The sequence below is a fragment of the Cariama cristata genome, unplaced genomic scaffold (assembly GCF_000690535.1).
Source record: "Cariama cristata isolate BGI_N322 unplaced genomic scaffold, ASM69053v1 scaffold17267, whole genome shotgun sequence".
Taxonomy (NCBI): domain Eukaryota; kingdom Metazoa; phylum Chordata; class Aves; order Cariamiformes; family Cariamidae; genus Cariama; species Cariama cristata.
The window spans coordinates 18,116-35,225 of record NW_009626270.1 but is presented as its reverse complement, the minus strand read 5'-3'; the positions used below and the strand labels follow the sequence as shown (position 1 = coordinate 35,225).

Below are 17,110 nucleotides of genomic sequence, written 5' to 3'. Positions count from 1 at the left end.
TGTTGGCATTATGCAGCAAAGTGCAGCTCTCTGCAAGGAGGTTTCAGTTCTCAGAAAAAGCATCCTATTCCGCATATCTTTACAGACAGATTACAATAGGTATTACAACACAAATTTCTCAAAAATTCAGCCAGATGTTTTGAAATGCCTCAAATTACATATGCACACATGCTATTTGGTACACGACCGGAGATAAACATGAAAGGCTGCAGGTACACAGCATAACTTCTGCAAAGGTTTGAAAATTTGGGTCAAGATTTACGCCACCTATCCAAATAAAGCCATATACTGCTATAATTTTTCTGCAACGACCTGAGAGCTTTGCTAGTTCATGCAAAACCATTACCGATTTAAAACACAACTGAAAAGATGCTTAGAGAAGTGTACTCCAGTTATATCTTCTCTTTTATTCAGTGGCGACATGACAACTTGGCGATGATGCTGCAGCCCACGCTGCTCTGCACCATTAGAAGACCTTGACTGTTTTGCAAATATGAAACTTCGAGCCAGCTAAGATGTGTTGAGCACCTCCCTCACCTCCTCCCACCCATCCTGGCTTTGGCCCAAACCCCCCTGTTCCAGTTCCAACCACTTCCCTTTAGCACTCATCTTTCTCTTTTAGCTTAACAGCTACTCATTCTGTAGCTTTCTTGCAGTCTTCAGAAAACAATCATCCCACTCAGATCTGCCATGGTACCACTTGAGAAATGCTGTCTCACACAGGCAGCATAAAACCTTTGCTTTTCACACTGCTCTGATGCTGTCACTTCACTGGGCCTGCATTTCAAACCTGAGCAGGAGCGATGCTGGAGCCACTGCTGCCCCAGATGGCACGGCTGTGCAGAGGTTGGCCTTAGGTGCTGGCTAGCCGTGCTTGCCATCTGGCTTCATGGAGCAGGAGGCGGCTTGGTGTTTGACCTCTCACAAGGGTCCAGGCATAGACCAGTGCTACAAAAAGTCATCCTACCTGGAATTACAGCCGTTACTCCTCTTCCAATATCATGTGTACCCATCAGCCGGCACTCTACACAGGCATGCAGCAAACACCGCCTCCCACCATAGGAGGCAATGTAAAGGAATACACATAGTTCTGGAGGAGTTGTGACCACAGAAGTCAGATTTCCATTGCCATTGCTGCCAAGGCTGCTGAAAGAGAAGGACAAGCACGTGATAGGTGTTGGGGGGGTTCAGGTTATGTAGGGTAGGGGTATGCAAGGAGGGATGGCTCTGAGCAGAGGACAAGACTGAGCCCAAAGAGATACTTGCCAGGATAAACAGCTTCTTCATCCAAATTCTGTTTAGGATAAATCTGTTTCCATTTTCTCTGAGAGTTCTACAAAGAAATATACTCAGAAATTATGTTTTAAAATAGTCAGACATTATGTTTTAAAAGAATATACAACATCCTAGAAGTACATTTTCATAAAAATTGAGCATTTCTTGAGTGACTCTTCCTTCTCTAAACCAAAGGTGAGTATATGAGTTTGTAACATTGTTATACGCACAGCTTCTCAGGAGCATGAGAAAATGACCAAGGTCTTGGCTTTTCAGTCTGAAGTGTGAGTAGAAGACTTTTTGACTAACACAATTATTTCTTTACATCATGAAGTTTAAGAGTATTGATACAATATATCTTTAGAAATATATAACACACTGATTATAGAGGAATTTATTTTGTCTCTATTAATGGAGATACCTTTGTTATTTTTCGACTCTGGTATGACTTGACAATCTAAAAATTGGAGAAAATAATTTTAAATAAAATAAAGCAAGTGAAATCATATTTTGCATATGTCATATATATACTCCTTGAGGATCTCAGGTTATTTTAGTCTTCACTAATAATTAAATTTTACCACCGTTGTGCATCGGGATTGATAAACAGAAATATAAGTATATTAATCAGCATGTCAAAAGTAATGCAAGAACCATATAAAGCACAGAGGGAAACAGTTCTTACTCATGAGATTCTTTTAACTCTGGACTTTTTAATATCCTGAATTCTCTTAACATTTTGTAATAGTAAGCAATATCAACATCCATGTTTAGAGGCATTATCTTTAGTTCATATGCATGTAGAAAGAACTTTTCAGGCATTAACCCAAACAAACATATGCTGAGTGCTCTCTTTCCAAGTCTAAGCCAGGTCTATTGTTATTCAGATGCTTTCTACATTGTAGAGTTGATAAAATGAGATTAGTGCAGTCCTGTTACTATTGCAATAACTTATTAGTAGTAGCCTGCATAATAATATTGTGAAAAATTTGTAGGTTGCCTGTATGCAGTCTTCATCTGTGTTTGTCAATGTGTAATAATGAATTACAATTTCTAACTGTGTCCTTATCAAAACATCACTTTTGAAAAGACAAATAAATAATCAGAGCCTCTGAAATTTAGTTAAAAGGCAATATAATTAGAAAAACAGAGTTATTTTGTATTTTGGTGTGAGCATCTTTTGGAGATTTTTGCTGAATGATGTGATATTTTAAGTCAGTTTAAAAAGTGTTTTCAGCTAAACACTGGCTAAGTCTATTATATTGGTTACACATGTGTAGCACGTTGCAGAAAAACTAGTGTGCCTGAAGAGGATTGTGTTGGAAAGCAAGCATCTATTGTCTATGTTTTCCTGCCTAATGGCTGCTCTGTCATGAAGATAAATGCACAATGATACCTAGAGCAAGTCTGTGTGTAGCAATTAATATTGTTGATGAAAAGTATCGTGAAGCAGCTAATAGCTTTAATTATTTGATACATTAATTTATTAGTTCTCATTTTTGCTGACTGCTACATGCCAGCTGTTTGAGTCATCTTATTGATATTCTGATGAAAAGAGTAGGAAGGTAACACATTACATCAGTTAAAACCCCACTTACAGGAGAGCATGTCATCATAGAATCATAGAATGCTTTGGGTTGGAAGGGACCTTTAAGGGTCATCCAGTCCAACCCCCCTGCAATGAGCTACTAGATCAGGTTGCTCAGAGCTCCGTCCAACTTGACCTTGGATGTTTCCAGGGACGGGGCATCTACCACCTTCTCTGGGCAACCTGTCCCAGTGTTTCACTACCCTCATTGTGAAAAATTTTGTTCTTATATCTAGTCTAAATCTACCTTCCTTTAGTTTAAAACCATTAGCCTTTGTCCTGTCGCAACAGCCCTTTCTAAAATGTCTATCCCCATCCTTCTTATAAGCCCCCTTTAGGTACTGGAAGGGTGCTCTAAAGTCTCCCCGGAGCCTTCTCTTCTCCAGGCTGAACAACCCCAACTCTCTCAGTCTGTCCTCATAGGAGAGGTGCTCCAGCCCCCTGATGATCTTCGTGGCCTCCTCTGGACTCACTCAAACAATGAGGATATATCATCCAGTATATCTCAGAAAGGAATTACGATATAAGAATGTGCCTGTTGAGTGTCATTTTTACATGCTACTGTAATAATTAAAAATAGACAATAACAGATAAATATTTTTAAAGGCCAAGAAAAAGCAAAGGGGATAATAAAAACATTTGCAAATCTTTACCATGTTCCCGATACATGAATATGAAGCTGCTAAAGTTCTGACTGGTCAGATTAGAAGGAGGTACGTACATAACATCAGTATTTCTAATTGTCAGAATATTTAAACATCTTACACAATTGCGTATGACACTTACGTGGACAAGATTGCATATTCCTTTTTTAAACTTCATAGTTTATAAGCCTTTTTATAGTTGAGAGTCTCAAGACTCCCTTGGAAACAGTAATCAACTATGTTGTTGCATTTATCTAATAAACAGTGCAATCTAGTAAATAGAACTGGCATTCATGGGACCTGTGTTTGTTCCCTTCTTATGTTAGCATAGGCAAATCATTTGACTTTCCTTGGCATCAGCTTCTCCATTGTTCACTGGCAATAACAACTCTTACTCTGAAGAGCTTTGAGAGACCTACAGGGCAGTGTTTTTATCCCCATTCTAGAGCTAGCTCAACAAAAGCACTCTGAAGCATTTCATCCACATTCAAAACAATAAATCAGTGTAGATTCAAAAAGAAGATCCCCTGATTCCCAGCATTGTTGCTTGAACAAAAAAATACTCTTCACATTTCATATTTTTTATAGGAACTATATGAATGTTTTACCTTTACCTTTGCATTGTAACTAATGTTCACGTAAACTCTGAATGTTTATCTCCTGAGACATTCTACGCCGTTTACTTTGCACATTAGTGTTTTGGTCTCCTATAGTACAGTATTATCCCGGTATCTTAAATCTCTCTGTTTTGAAAAATGCACACAAGAGGAATACATAATGACATATAAATATAAAATTGGCTTTCCCTTTACTTGTGCTCACTGTCACATAGTTGATTATAATTCACACTTACATAAGCGTGACTCCCTTTTTTTAGTTACATACCCATTTCATTTTAATATCTTTGGTATTTATGATAGTATAATTAAAGATTCCTGTTTCCATTACAAACCCTATTTTATGTAGTTTAGAAGTTGATCATAACATACATTTCCAGTAGATTTTGTTACTAATTTTTCAAAATGCCCCGTGCAATTGGCTTTAAGCCAAAGTAGGAAGAAGGAAGTTTGCAACATTCAAATTGTTTTAGGTCACAAATAACTTTAGAATAGCAGTGTTCAAAATTTAACTTGACATGAATATAACATCTTCTCTGTAAAACATAAATAAATACAGCAAGATCTGCTTTAAAAAACTAGCTATGACAATGGAAATTACTTTGAATTAAAAGAATTTTTCTACACTATGTTTGCTATACACAGCAAGTACTGTAAAATAAAATTTGCAGAACCAACCTTTCTCCATTTGACTGATACTAAACTGATTATTAAAAATGTAACTCTTTCTTAACACCAAAACCAGGACATATGTCATTAAGCTACAACTATGCTGCTTTTGGGCAATAAAAACTTTAAATAACTCATTAGTCTCCTCTTCTTTATCAAACACATCACGAACACTTTTGCCTAAATTGCCAGAGAGTACACTCATGTGCACAAATGTATCATATATTTGGGGAACAAAAAATTAGGAGAGAATAACTTTTTTTAAATACTGTCATCAAATAACATAAGATTACAATTTACTATTAAAGTTGTCACTCAGTAGCTCTCTGAAATAATTTTAAGTTTTGTCTATCAAGAACTTCAGGATCAAGTGCCATGCAGATGTTTTGAGGAATACCAATATATCCAATATTTGTCATCAGATTAGTACCATTGTGGAATTAATGTCATTATTAATAGACGCCACCAACACATTCTCTCACTCTCTCCCCTTCCCTAAATAAATTTAGGGAAATAATTATTAGAATACTTCTAATCCTCTAATCATTAGGAAATATTTTCAGTTGTGATTACCTTCTCTGGTTTTACTGGCAAATAAATTTGTAAGTGTGTGGGACTATTTCATGAGTTTTGAGTCTTCAATGCAGCATTCATTGGGAAGAATGGCGGGAAGAGAAACTTTTGTCTTTGTAAACAAAGAGAAATTATTTGCATTCTTTTGTGTCCAAGACATTTTTGCAAGTCAAACACCCTAGCAGCTAAGGATGCAGGAACATTCAGCCTTTTATATAATTCATAATCATGTATTTGAATTGCTGACCTTTGCATGCTTCTGCTTTGGTTTGCTCTCCAGGCTTTCTTCTGCCTTTTTGTGCTCTGTAAAAGCAGTACTTGTTGCAGGTCTGCGTAATAGTTCTTGGGAACTTCTAAGAAAATACTCTTGTCATGTGTGAAGCTGAAAATGCTGCTGCTCAGGCAGAGCCGTCCTGCTAGCTTCTTGGGTAGGACTGAACTACCTGACCGTAGATGTCTAGTGCCATGCTAAGGAGCAACGGCAGTTGGTGGTTGCACAAGGAGACAGCAACCCAGCACCAGGAGGGGACTGGTGGAGGGAAGGGGAATGGTGGGGCGGCAGGGCAGGGAGATCCCCAGCACAGGGTCCTTCCCGCAGCACCCAAGTCAAGCCAGCGGAGCAGCTCCGGTGTCCGCAACAGGGTCGGTCACAGCCTGCAGACGGCCAGACAAGGCTCTAGTGCCGAGGCAGGTCCGGGCTCACACCAAACGTGCAAGGCCAGGATGCGCGAAGCCCACCAGGTCACTCAGGCAAGGGCTTGAATTCAAATGCACTCCCAGGCTGGTGGGCAGAGGGTGCTTGAGTGGAGGCCTCGGAGGAGGCTTTTCACAGCTCTTGCTCACAACTGAGGGGTCTCCACAAGAGCCGTGTCCAGCATTGCACAGCTGCAGTGGATGGGAGCCGATACCAAACGCAGGCAGGGAAGCCGTGCAGCGGGTGGAGAGCCTGCAGGCAGGAGTCAGAGCCTGCCAGCACACCCAGGGCCCCAACAGTTGCCTGAGACAGGCAGGCATCCCTCTGGCAAGCCGCCTGCCACCACTCCCACAAGCCTAAATCTCTCTTAGTCTTTCAACATACCTGCCAGCTCCGTGTAAATGTCAGAAATGCCCTCTGGCACCTCTAATGGCAGTAGCTGCTTGTATTTAGGGAACCAAATCCCACCCTCCAGCTGTTCACAGGGCCTTTTGATGACCACTTCATCTTCTGTATCTGAGGAGGTTTTGTGCTTAGCCAGTTTTTATTGATAGTGGTTACATCCAAACCCTGACCTTGCTGTTGGCACTAGACAAAAAAGCCCCTGTAGTTTCAATTGCTTCTCTTCCTAGTTAAGGAAAGAGAAGACAGGTCACATAAGAATGTTCATTTATCTCCAGGAAGATAGAAATAATGGCACTGCAGCTTACAGCTTTGTAAGTGGAACAGGAATGATAGGGGTGTATAGTCCCTTTTGAGCAACTACAGCTGTGATGTAGCTTTTTGCTCTCCTGAGATTACCCTAAGATATAAGGGTCATACCAATTCAGTGGTGCTCCTCCATAAGCAAAGTAATAAAAAGAATGGGGATTTTTTTCCCCCTCCCACTTTGGGAATCATCCTCTTTTGCAGAAGTGTAAAATTGGAACCATCAAAATCAGAAAATTGAAAGGTTAATCAATCATTTCCTGAAACTGAGGAAGATTGGAAGGTATTGTCTCAACCATAATTCTTTGATAACTAAATCTGAATTTGTTTTCAGCCATTTTAACAAGCAATCTTGTATTGTTTCTGCCAGAGCTACCATGGCTTTTCTATCGTGCAAGAGTATCGATTCCAAAATTCAGTTCTCCCCCTTGTCCTTTTTACAGATTTGATGTATTTCTCTCCTCATTATCTTTTATTAATTAAATCCAAGGATTTTAGATTAAGAATAGAGATGGAAAATGAGAAAGCACAGACACAACCTGTGAAATAAAGTAACTTTCTACCTCTGCTATCCTTATACCATGGTTAAAATAACATTTGTTCTGTAGAGGATTTTGCATTTTCAGTAGTGAAACATAATCAACTAAGCTTACCCATGTGGATGCTAGGATAAATTGGTACCAATTTACAGGAGAGAGGAATCACCATCCATTCTGTGGCTGTGTGCTGGGCAGAACTCTGAATAGTAGCTGCATCTTCTTGTAGAAACTCTGAAGACTTTTCCTGCAATTTGATTAGAACTGACTTAGCTTTGAAGTGAGAATTGTGCAGCAAGAACAGAAATTACATGCAGGCAAACAATCTGAAAATTCTACCAGCAATTTTCAGCAAACACAGTACCTCCATTACCTACTCACTCATTTACTCTCTGATAACTTAATAAAACTCATTTGATAAAAAAATCAAGTGTCATTTCAATTGTGCCTCTAACGGGCATTTCTCAGACAAGTCAAGATGGAGATGTCTGCCTTTTGAAACTACTCTTACTTGGTCAATGTTTATTTCCTTGTACTGTTGGCAAGATAATTAATCACAACATGGTTTCAACTTTGCACCAGAGATCTTTGTATTAATGTTTGTCATCTTATGACTGTAATTTTGGCACAGTAAGATACACTTTAGGCTTGTACTTGTCTACACTGATTTATTTTGTCTTAACTTCAGAATGTGCCTTGGTAGATAAGCACAAACCAGTTTTGTTTTCACAGTATCGAAGCATCTACTTTGTCTTGATTTGACAGTACCCTAAGATAGTTTTACTGATTCCACTACAGCAAATGTTGACTTAGTGTCACTTCAAAAAACAAATCATTATGAATATCTCATTTAAAACAGCAATAGCTGTTTTTCATATCAGGTATGTCTGTGGTTTAAAACCACCGAAGACGTCTGATCAACACTGACACATCTATTCACGTTAGCAAAACATTTAAAAACTGTTTGGCAGTAACTGTAACTGGTAACAATAAATTCAATTCTAATAATAATATATCAAACTGGAAGACAAGCAGAGGGAGAAATCTAAGTGACAAAACTTCCAAGTCAGTTATTAGCCACTAGTAATTCAAATGAATAAGATACTGAAGTTACAAAAATTTGAGGTTTTGTCATGTGCTATGCAACACTAATTGTAACAGCAATAGTTGTAGTCTTTCAGAAGAAACTGACTCCTTATAAGTTTTCCTCATGCCCTTATATCCTCATTCCTAAAATTTACTCTGTGGGTGAAATCTCATGAGTCAGTGGAGATCCACATAGAAGTCTTTAACACATAGCAAGTATATAATGTATTTTTAGGATTGTTTCCAAATAATGGAAATAATTTGTTGTTGCTGACTCTGGCAATTTGAAAATATTTTGATTGTGGTCACTTATGTTCTGATACAACTGGAAACAATTTTAAACCTGTGCCTTTGAAGGAGACTAAGTGCTTTGCATTCCCCAATTCTATTAAAGTCTATTTGACAAATTGTGGGAAAATATTACTAATACCTTCACAACTGCAGAGGTCTTCTTGTGCTTGTTATCTACATATATATGTGTAGATGTCCATATTCTTATTAGGCATAAACACAAGCTTCCTCATTTGTTGCAATTTCTTCTATATTCTGTGATTGGTTTTGCCATTTATTGATTAAATGATCACATTTTTAGAGGATAACGCATGTTAGTTACAGAATCTTTATAGTATTCATAGGAACTAATTCTGTATTTGACAAGAAATCGTTTGTGCTTAGCCTCAATTTACGGAAATTATTTATGTAGCGAGACAAAACCTCCTAATTTTTTCATGGCATTTCAGTGTGCTGTTCATAGCTCTCTCTATATAGACAACCACTGCATATATTGAAGCTACCTATGAACATCGTTACTGAAAACATGGGTTTCACTTTGTTTGGTTTTTTACTCCGTTATTATGCCAAGACAGAATATTCTGTTAGCTTGTGTGCTGAAAACTTCCTTACAAGTGAATTCAAGTAACATTCTTCACTAGGTGAGAAGTACCAAGGAAACAGATGCATTAGAGAAAAAAAAAACAGCCAAGACTAATTTCTTCAGCCACTAGACTCACATGCTTTCAAAGTTACAAACAATGGGTGGAATCCAAGGTCAAAAAATTCTCGTGATTTCAGGAGTGCCATTCACCCAAACTACTGACAAAGAGTATGGAAAATACACTGCAGCAGAAGTAGGGTCAAAGCTTGCGTCAGTGCTTTAGAATAGACCAAAATGTTGTGCAATATATTCAGAGCTGTCAACCTGTCAGCCTCTCCAGGGACTATAATACTCATGATCTGGGAGACAAAAAGGAGAAAAGTGAAGAGATTATTTTAAAGAGAGAGAGAGGGAGGGAGGGAGGGAGGGAGGGAGAGAGAAGGCTGTAACAAATGGTACCACAAAAAGGCACACTGAAGAAAAATAGTGATGGGAGAAATCATACAAAACATTTCTTGAAATTAAAAGACTTCAGAATTCAAGAAGGCAAGCAAGGACCTCTAACAAAAAGTTTTCTTTCTGCAACTTTATCATTAATGGTCTTCATGCTGTTCCCACAAACAGTGAACATTTTATAATAAATCCAGATTTTGACGCAGAAAGTGGACACCACTTATCCCAGAACAAAAAAGGTATCCTTTTGAATATGTTCATTTCTCCTTTTTTAAGTTAATAGCCTGTCCTTTCTCATATTCACGTGGCTGACCCACCTGAATAAGATGCTACTGTAGGCAAGCTGTACAAAAATTAAGGTAGCACAAAGAAAGGTACAAAATGTATTTTCTCCCATCTTGGATGGCCTTCAGGAAAGACAGGAGGCTAAAAGAATTTGTGTTTAAGTCCAATAGCATATTGTGTGTCTGCCTGAGCAGTAGGCAGACCAAAAGCACTGTGCATGTGCTCTGAAGCTGTCCAGACACAGTAACCAGAACATAAGCCAACAGCGCAATCCTGTGCCTGAGGTGGCCCTCTAGATCAAAGAGAACAAGACTTGCATTTGTGTTACTGTCTCTGTATTGCTGCTTCAGAACTAAAAATCAGCCACAGTTGTCTCTCTCTCTTCTTTCAAGAAGCTGCAAAGCTATCAAAGTTGAGTTTTGAACAGACTCAGAAATTTCATGTATTATTCAGATTTGAACATTTAAGAGGAAAGTAGACATTTGTCAAACAAGTATGCTACTCTCAATACAGTTCATTAAATACCCAATATAAATTCTATGAAACACTAGCACATCACTTACTCCTTGAACTGCTTGAGCTGGTTGAAAGACTGGATATTTTCCCCTTGTTTTTCTTTTCTATTCCATTTCTAAATGTAGTAACATTGGAAGTACAAATCAAGAATATTGTGTGGCTTGTGGCAAGGCATCTTTCATCACCATTCATAGAGGTCTTATCCTAAAAAAAGAGGCTTTAATATTTTATTACTGATTACTTTGGAAAAGATGTTTACATTTTAATTCAAAAACAGTAATATCTCTTGCTAATTGCAGGGATTTGTTCATTTGGAGGCGGGAGAGGGGGTTGCCCCAAGGACAGAAAAGCTTCAAGTAGTTGTCCATTTCTACATGTGGCTTTTTTCTCTCTCCTTTGTATAGTGTTTTAAGGATCCCATAATCAGACCATACCTTAGATTGTAAATTGATGAATTATGAAAATAACATTAAAAATTTTTCTTTATTTTACTTTATATATTTCACTTCCTGCAGTAGCACAGATCTGGAGACTGATCAGAAATATCCCCCCAAAAGACCTGCAAAGCTCTCCAGAGCAAATCAGACATCTCTGTTTTGTTTCTTAAATGATCAGTTCAATGTCCTGTCTTCTAATTAATGAAGATCTGCCAGCAAACCCACGCTGGTTCAGCGACACAAGTCTTAATAGTCATGTGTGACTGCTTCAGAATTAGCTCTTTTACTTGCATCACTTCTCCATGTTTCATTCTTTGATCAGAACTTGATAGGTAACGCCCTTCAAAGTAACGCAAACTAATTTTTCATTATTGTTACTTTTAGTGATGAAGATAAGGCAGAGCTGGTTCAACACCTCTCAGCAGTGGAAGCAACATTTCACTGCTTGGTGTATAAGAAGGGGCAAGGGCATGGAAGGTAGGAGAAGGCGGGAGGAGGACAACAGGCAGGAAAGCCCTGTATTGCCAGGCTCACTGCTCCTGCTGCTTGGGGGAACAAAAAAGCCAAGGGCCAGGCACATGCTGGGGCTCCACCAGCCCTACCTTCCCCCTCCAGCACCAGCTGCAGCAGCTCTCCTTGGGCTTCAACACAGAGCAAGGGGTCTGCAAGGTCCTGGCCCTTCCTGCTCAGCTCAGCGGCTCCCAGGTCACTGCCTTCTCTGAGTAAAGTCCAGAGCCTCTTCTGAAATAATATATTAACACGTATCCTAGAAAAATACTGTGTTACATTAGAAACATTGCTCATTTTCATAACAACAATTAATATACTTGCCTTGCTTTAGTCTTGGCAGCATGTCGACTACTTTTGTTTAAGGCATAAATTTTGTTTTAAATTCCAGTGAAAGTGCTCTGGTGAAAGTACTTTTGTTTATGCTGCCAATATGCTATACTCATTAGCTATAGCTAATCCAGTTCCTAACTGAATAAACATAATTAGTTAATTTTAAAGTTTTAAAAGTAATCCTGATCATGCTTTCAGGAAGGTGGAAATGGTATTAGAGTTGGTCAGAATAAAATTAAAACAAAACTGGCAAAAAATAAACAATGGGATTTCATAACATTTTCAGAATTGTTTCATTTAACTTCAAAATCACCACAGTTGCTATCTATGTGATACATATATGTGTGTACATGTGTGTGTGCAAGAGGAAGAGATACAAGGACAAAACTAAGCAAAGAAAGCGGTGACAATACAAGATTAACAAAATTCAAGGCTTTTCAGCTACATAGTAGCTTGCTGAAAGCATTAGAATCTACCTGGTTTTACTTTAATGCGTTTCTGTGGGCAAACTTTTAAAAGCATGCAAGAATAACGAAGGAGAAGCTTTTGATCCATCCCTTCTTTACATTTTAAAAACTTCCTAATGAGAAATAAATGATCCGATTTAAAACCCAGCATCTCTAACACTGTATCCAGAATTCTGTAGACAGCAATGATGAGAGGCATTTGACAGCGGCCTGCATCGGTGTCTCAGGCAGAACAGCCAGCGTGTCGCAAAACACCACTTCAGCCTCTTATCTCCAGCAATCTGCAACTGCAGATCAGAATCTGGGCTGATGGCCTCTCTACAGTTGTCAAAACAAATTTAAAAATAGGAAAGCTATTGGAAAATGTATTTGTTTTACTGAATTCTTGGGAAAACTTGGATAATATATTCCAGGCCAAACACAAAGCAAAATATCTCATCTGCTGTTTAAGAAGTGGTGTTTAATTAACTATTGAATTCCACTCAGTTATTCAAGGCAAAAAATGGTCAGTATTGATGGGACAGATGTTTCACCATTTTCATTGCCTGAACTGTAGGAAGAATCCCAGCGATGAGTAAACTAGAACAAGCAGATTCAGTAGCGGTACCATCAGATAAAGGATTTTGATTTTTGCATATTGATCCAGATAAATATATACAATACAAATTATAAAGTCAGCTTTAAAGATACATCACCGTATAAGCGACGTAACTCCAATAGTGACTTAACATACAGTTCATTTTTTTGACCTGTTATCATTATATTTTTCTGGGTTTTAATCTCATCATATTTATTTGGTAGTGATTTACTGTTCCACGTACATAATATAAACACTATTTTTTGTAACATATATAGAACATTAAAATTCAGACATAGGGCTGTCATCAATAACGCGTTGTTTGTTGTACCTTAATATTCAAATTTTCACACTATAATTCAGAAACTGGACAACATCATTAAATCCATAGGTCTTAGTAAAAACCTTTGATTGCTAAAGGAATCACTGAAAAAAAAAATTATTTAACTGTTCTCTTTCAGTTGCATCTATGAGTTTTTAACACACTGCGTTATTATTTGGCCCACTTGGACAGAGAACATTAGAGAAAGCAGTTGTCAGTGAGTCCTTGTAGAGTGAGCAAATTATTTTTCTGAAAGCAAGCCTGTTCAGAGAAGATTACCTGTAAGGTTGCTGGTGCATAAAATTGGACAGATTTATGTAGAATTGCATCACTTAAGAACTTGGACTGTTTCAATTTTAGTTCTCATAATATTTGGGTTGCTTTTAAAAATAAGTAAATTAACATTTATAAAACTATTCTTTTTTGTAGCAATAAGTATCAAAGTTTAACGTAAAATTAACAATATTTTCCCTATTCTGAATTATTTAGGGTATTTCCAGGCTAAGGTATGCATAAACGGCATATAATGTTAAATCTGCTTTTAAACCAAATAATCTTTTCCCTAATTCTCCGAGTGAGAATTTTTACTGTTAAGTACTGCCTAGATAGTAGGCACAAGATCTTTACTAAAATTGCCTCTCCTATGGATGACAGAGCTGTAATTTAGCACATATTCTACTAGTGATATCATCTGGAATAAAACACAGATTAACGCATTTAAGTAGTACATTCCTCATATCTCTACATATTTACCCAGTGAAATATTTCCATTCACATTAAGTAATACAAAGTAAAGTTGTCAGTTTTTCAAATATGATAATATTATTCAGCTCTAAAACTTTTGCCTGTATTGTTTTCTCTTAACTCTTTTGTCAAATCTGACTTCTGATGTTATTATATCAAACTACAATATCTAGCTAAGATAGTTTTAAGATACCAGTTACCCTTGTACCAAAATAGCAAATCTAATTAAGAAGAAATATTTTAACTGTAATGGAAATGACAACATTATCTTTTATTTCCATATGTATATACCATATAATCCCCATCAAATAACATGCTGAATTTCCCATCTGTGCTTGCCTTTTCTTTTTTGCATAGTATTTTCAGATCATTAATACATGCAGTTCTTGATTATGAAGTCCTGCCCTCTCATCCAGATCTTTTTACTTCAGCAAAGCCACGTTGCATTTTTAACCACTGTTCATGCTTTCTGAAAGCTCTAGATACGTTGCCCCTTTCAAATAACAACACACCCACCTACAGTTCCAGTTCAGTAGTAACTATGAAAATGCAGACACTGGCACAAGGCAGGTATTAATATTCGTGTTATTTAGGTATTAATCGTTATTCATATTATTTCATTAATTAATATTCTCATAATCAGTGGTCTGAAGTGAATGATATGGCTTTCCAAGACTACAGCCTAAAAAAAAAAAAACAAGAAAATATCAACCAAAATAAAAAATTCATACTTGAAGTGTTAAAAAAAACACATCCCCTGTTTACACGTCTCAAGAAGAGGAGGGAGGTAATGTTTTAATTCTGGTTTTAGTGCAGAGTTTCTCCTGTAGGTGAACTTATATTTATTCTGCTTTTCTTTCCCTCCCTCCCCTGCTATCTTGCAGCAAACGTATGTGACAATGAACTACTGCATTGCCAGAATGGAGGAACATGCATCAACAACGTGCGATGCCAGTGCCCTCCGGCTTACACTGGCATTTTATGTGAGAAATTGAAGTGTGAAAGGGATCCAGGAGGCTGCAGCCAAAACTCCGGCCAGGAGCCAATATCACACAGGCCTCTCTTACTGCTGACCGCCCTACTAGGAGCAACTGGACTTTGCGTATGCTAAACTCCCTGTGGTTGATGGCATCACATTCAGACTGCTTCAGATGAACGTGCCACATGAAAACACAACAAAATCCAAGCGTTTGCTCCTGAAATTTAAAAAGGAAAAAAAGAGAGAAAAAATAACCACGTACAAACTAAGAAGGCCTAACTGAACTAAGCCATATTAATCAGTTACAGACAGGGCTCTGAGTCAAGACTCTTCACCTCTGACTCCAGACAAGTTGGCAGCTGCCTATTCTGTCAAATCAACACTAGCTGCAAAGCTGACACAGGACTGAAACAGTTTTGACAGCCCCCAGAATGGGAAGAGAAGTTAAAAAACATTTGCTACTCCTATATGGTGCGCTGCTGTACCTCCGCCCGGCGTGTGGACCGACCAAATAAAGGCATTCTTTGCTGTCAGTGCATTGTGGGTATAAGGAAATCTGTAAAAGCTGCCATATTGGCCTGCTTCAGTCCCCGAATCCTTTCCAACCTGTGCTTTAGTGAACGTTGCTCTGTAACCCTTGTTGGTTGAAAGATTTCTTTGTCTGATGTTAGTGATGCACATGTGTAACAGCCCCTTCAATAAAACTCAAGCCAGTCATATCCTTGTATACCTTAGCAGCACTGCATCAGTAAGATGCTGTGTTCACCTACTGTACAAGAGTGGCTATAGGACAAAAAGTGTATTTATCCTTTTGTATTCAAATGAAGTTATTTTTCTTGAAATAATGTACAATGTAGATTTTTTGTATTATTGCCTATTTGTGTTACCAGACAATTTGTTAATGTATTTAATTCTAATCAGATAAGAGAAAAAATATTACTTTTTATTTAGTCCTTTTCTTTTTCCTTTCATTTAATTGTGCAGAGATTTCTCTGTATGGGCAACGTGCTGGCATCAAAGAATATCAGTTTACATATATAACGAGTGTAATAAGATTCCACCAAAGGACATTCTAAATGTTTTCTTGTTGCTTTAACACTGGAAAAATTTCAAAGAATAAAAATTCCTGCATAAACAGTTCCAGGGTGACATATTGCTATTTCTTGAGGCCTTTTTAGAAAACAAACAAAAAAATTTGATCATTTTACCACCTAGTATGTGGAAGAAAAACAAGTTCAACAGAAATTACATCATAACAATCTAACCTGGTTTTATTTTTACTACTGTCATTATTTTTGCAAACAATTTTAAACATAAAAGGCATCATTTGTTTGAGGAAGATTTCATCAAATCCCAAGCTTGGAAAATGTATGAAAAGTTGAATAGTTCTCATCTTTGTTCTCTCAATTCATCACAGAAATTATTCCAAGACTAATTTACAAGGTATTACAGAAGCTAGTCTTTAATTCATACCATTTTGTGGATTCTGGCAGTAATGAAGCAGATACAGCCACAGCTTATGTTGTTTCTCCAAAAGCTTCATTAAAATGATATGTTTATATATATACTAGTCTGCCTAAGAAACTGCAAAAACAGCAGCAATCGCCAAAAAAAAGCCAAGATTTAACTTTTAATAAAGTCAAATTTAATATTTAGAAGGAATGTCAAAATATACAGCAGTGAGTAGATAAAAAGCGCTGCTCCAGCAAATAAAGTTTGTTTCAAGTATTGCCCAAGGTGTAATAAATTCTTGTTTCTGCCTTTTATTAGGCCAATTACCGAGTGTGACAGAAAAGGATAGCAAGAATAGAGAGGCAAGCCAAAACCACTGCAGTGTTTCAAAGTCCTGGGGAAAAAAATAAAAAATAAAAAATAAAAAGGTAGCAAGACGGTGTGAATTCTTTTCCTGTCAATGTTCATCATAATGGCTATAAATATTTTACCAACATAATAGCCTAGTATCGAAAACAATTAATAAGCAAAAGAAAAATTCCTGCGAGAAATAAATTCTACCTGGCTGCCTCTTCCAAATGGTGAACAGAGCAGAATTTAGGGCACTGCCCTCTTGGATAAGCTCTTTCTGCTAAGGAAGCAAGTTTTGCAGGCCAGTACCCAGCCTCCAGAAATGGGTAGGCAAATCAGATCTTCATTTCTAAAAGAATCCTGTGAAGATGATGAAGACAATAAGCTGGTGCTTGTTCAGGCTGTCACCTTGGCCCTTTGTGT

The 17,110-nt window shown here is 37.6% G+C and overlaps 1 protein-coding gene across 1 annotated transcript in view; it reads left to right on the top strand.

Moving 5' to 3' along the window:
* The window catches only part of LOC104164601 (netrin-G1-like), a gene marked incomplete at its 3' end in the record, with an annotated part of 62,763 nt that extends 47,756 nt beyond the window's left edge, over positions 1-15,007 (top strand). Inside the window, exon 6 of the mRNA XM_009703974.1 lies at positions 14,790-15,007. Coding sequence (XP_009702276.1) covers positions 14,790-15,007 — 218 coding nt within the window. The remainder of the gene's footprint in view (positions 1-14,789) is intronic.
* Positions 15,008-17,110: the final 2,103 nt, after the last annotated feature.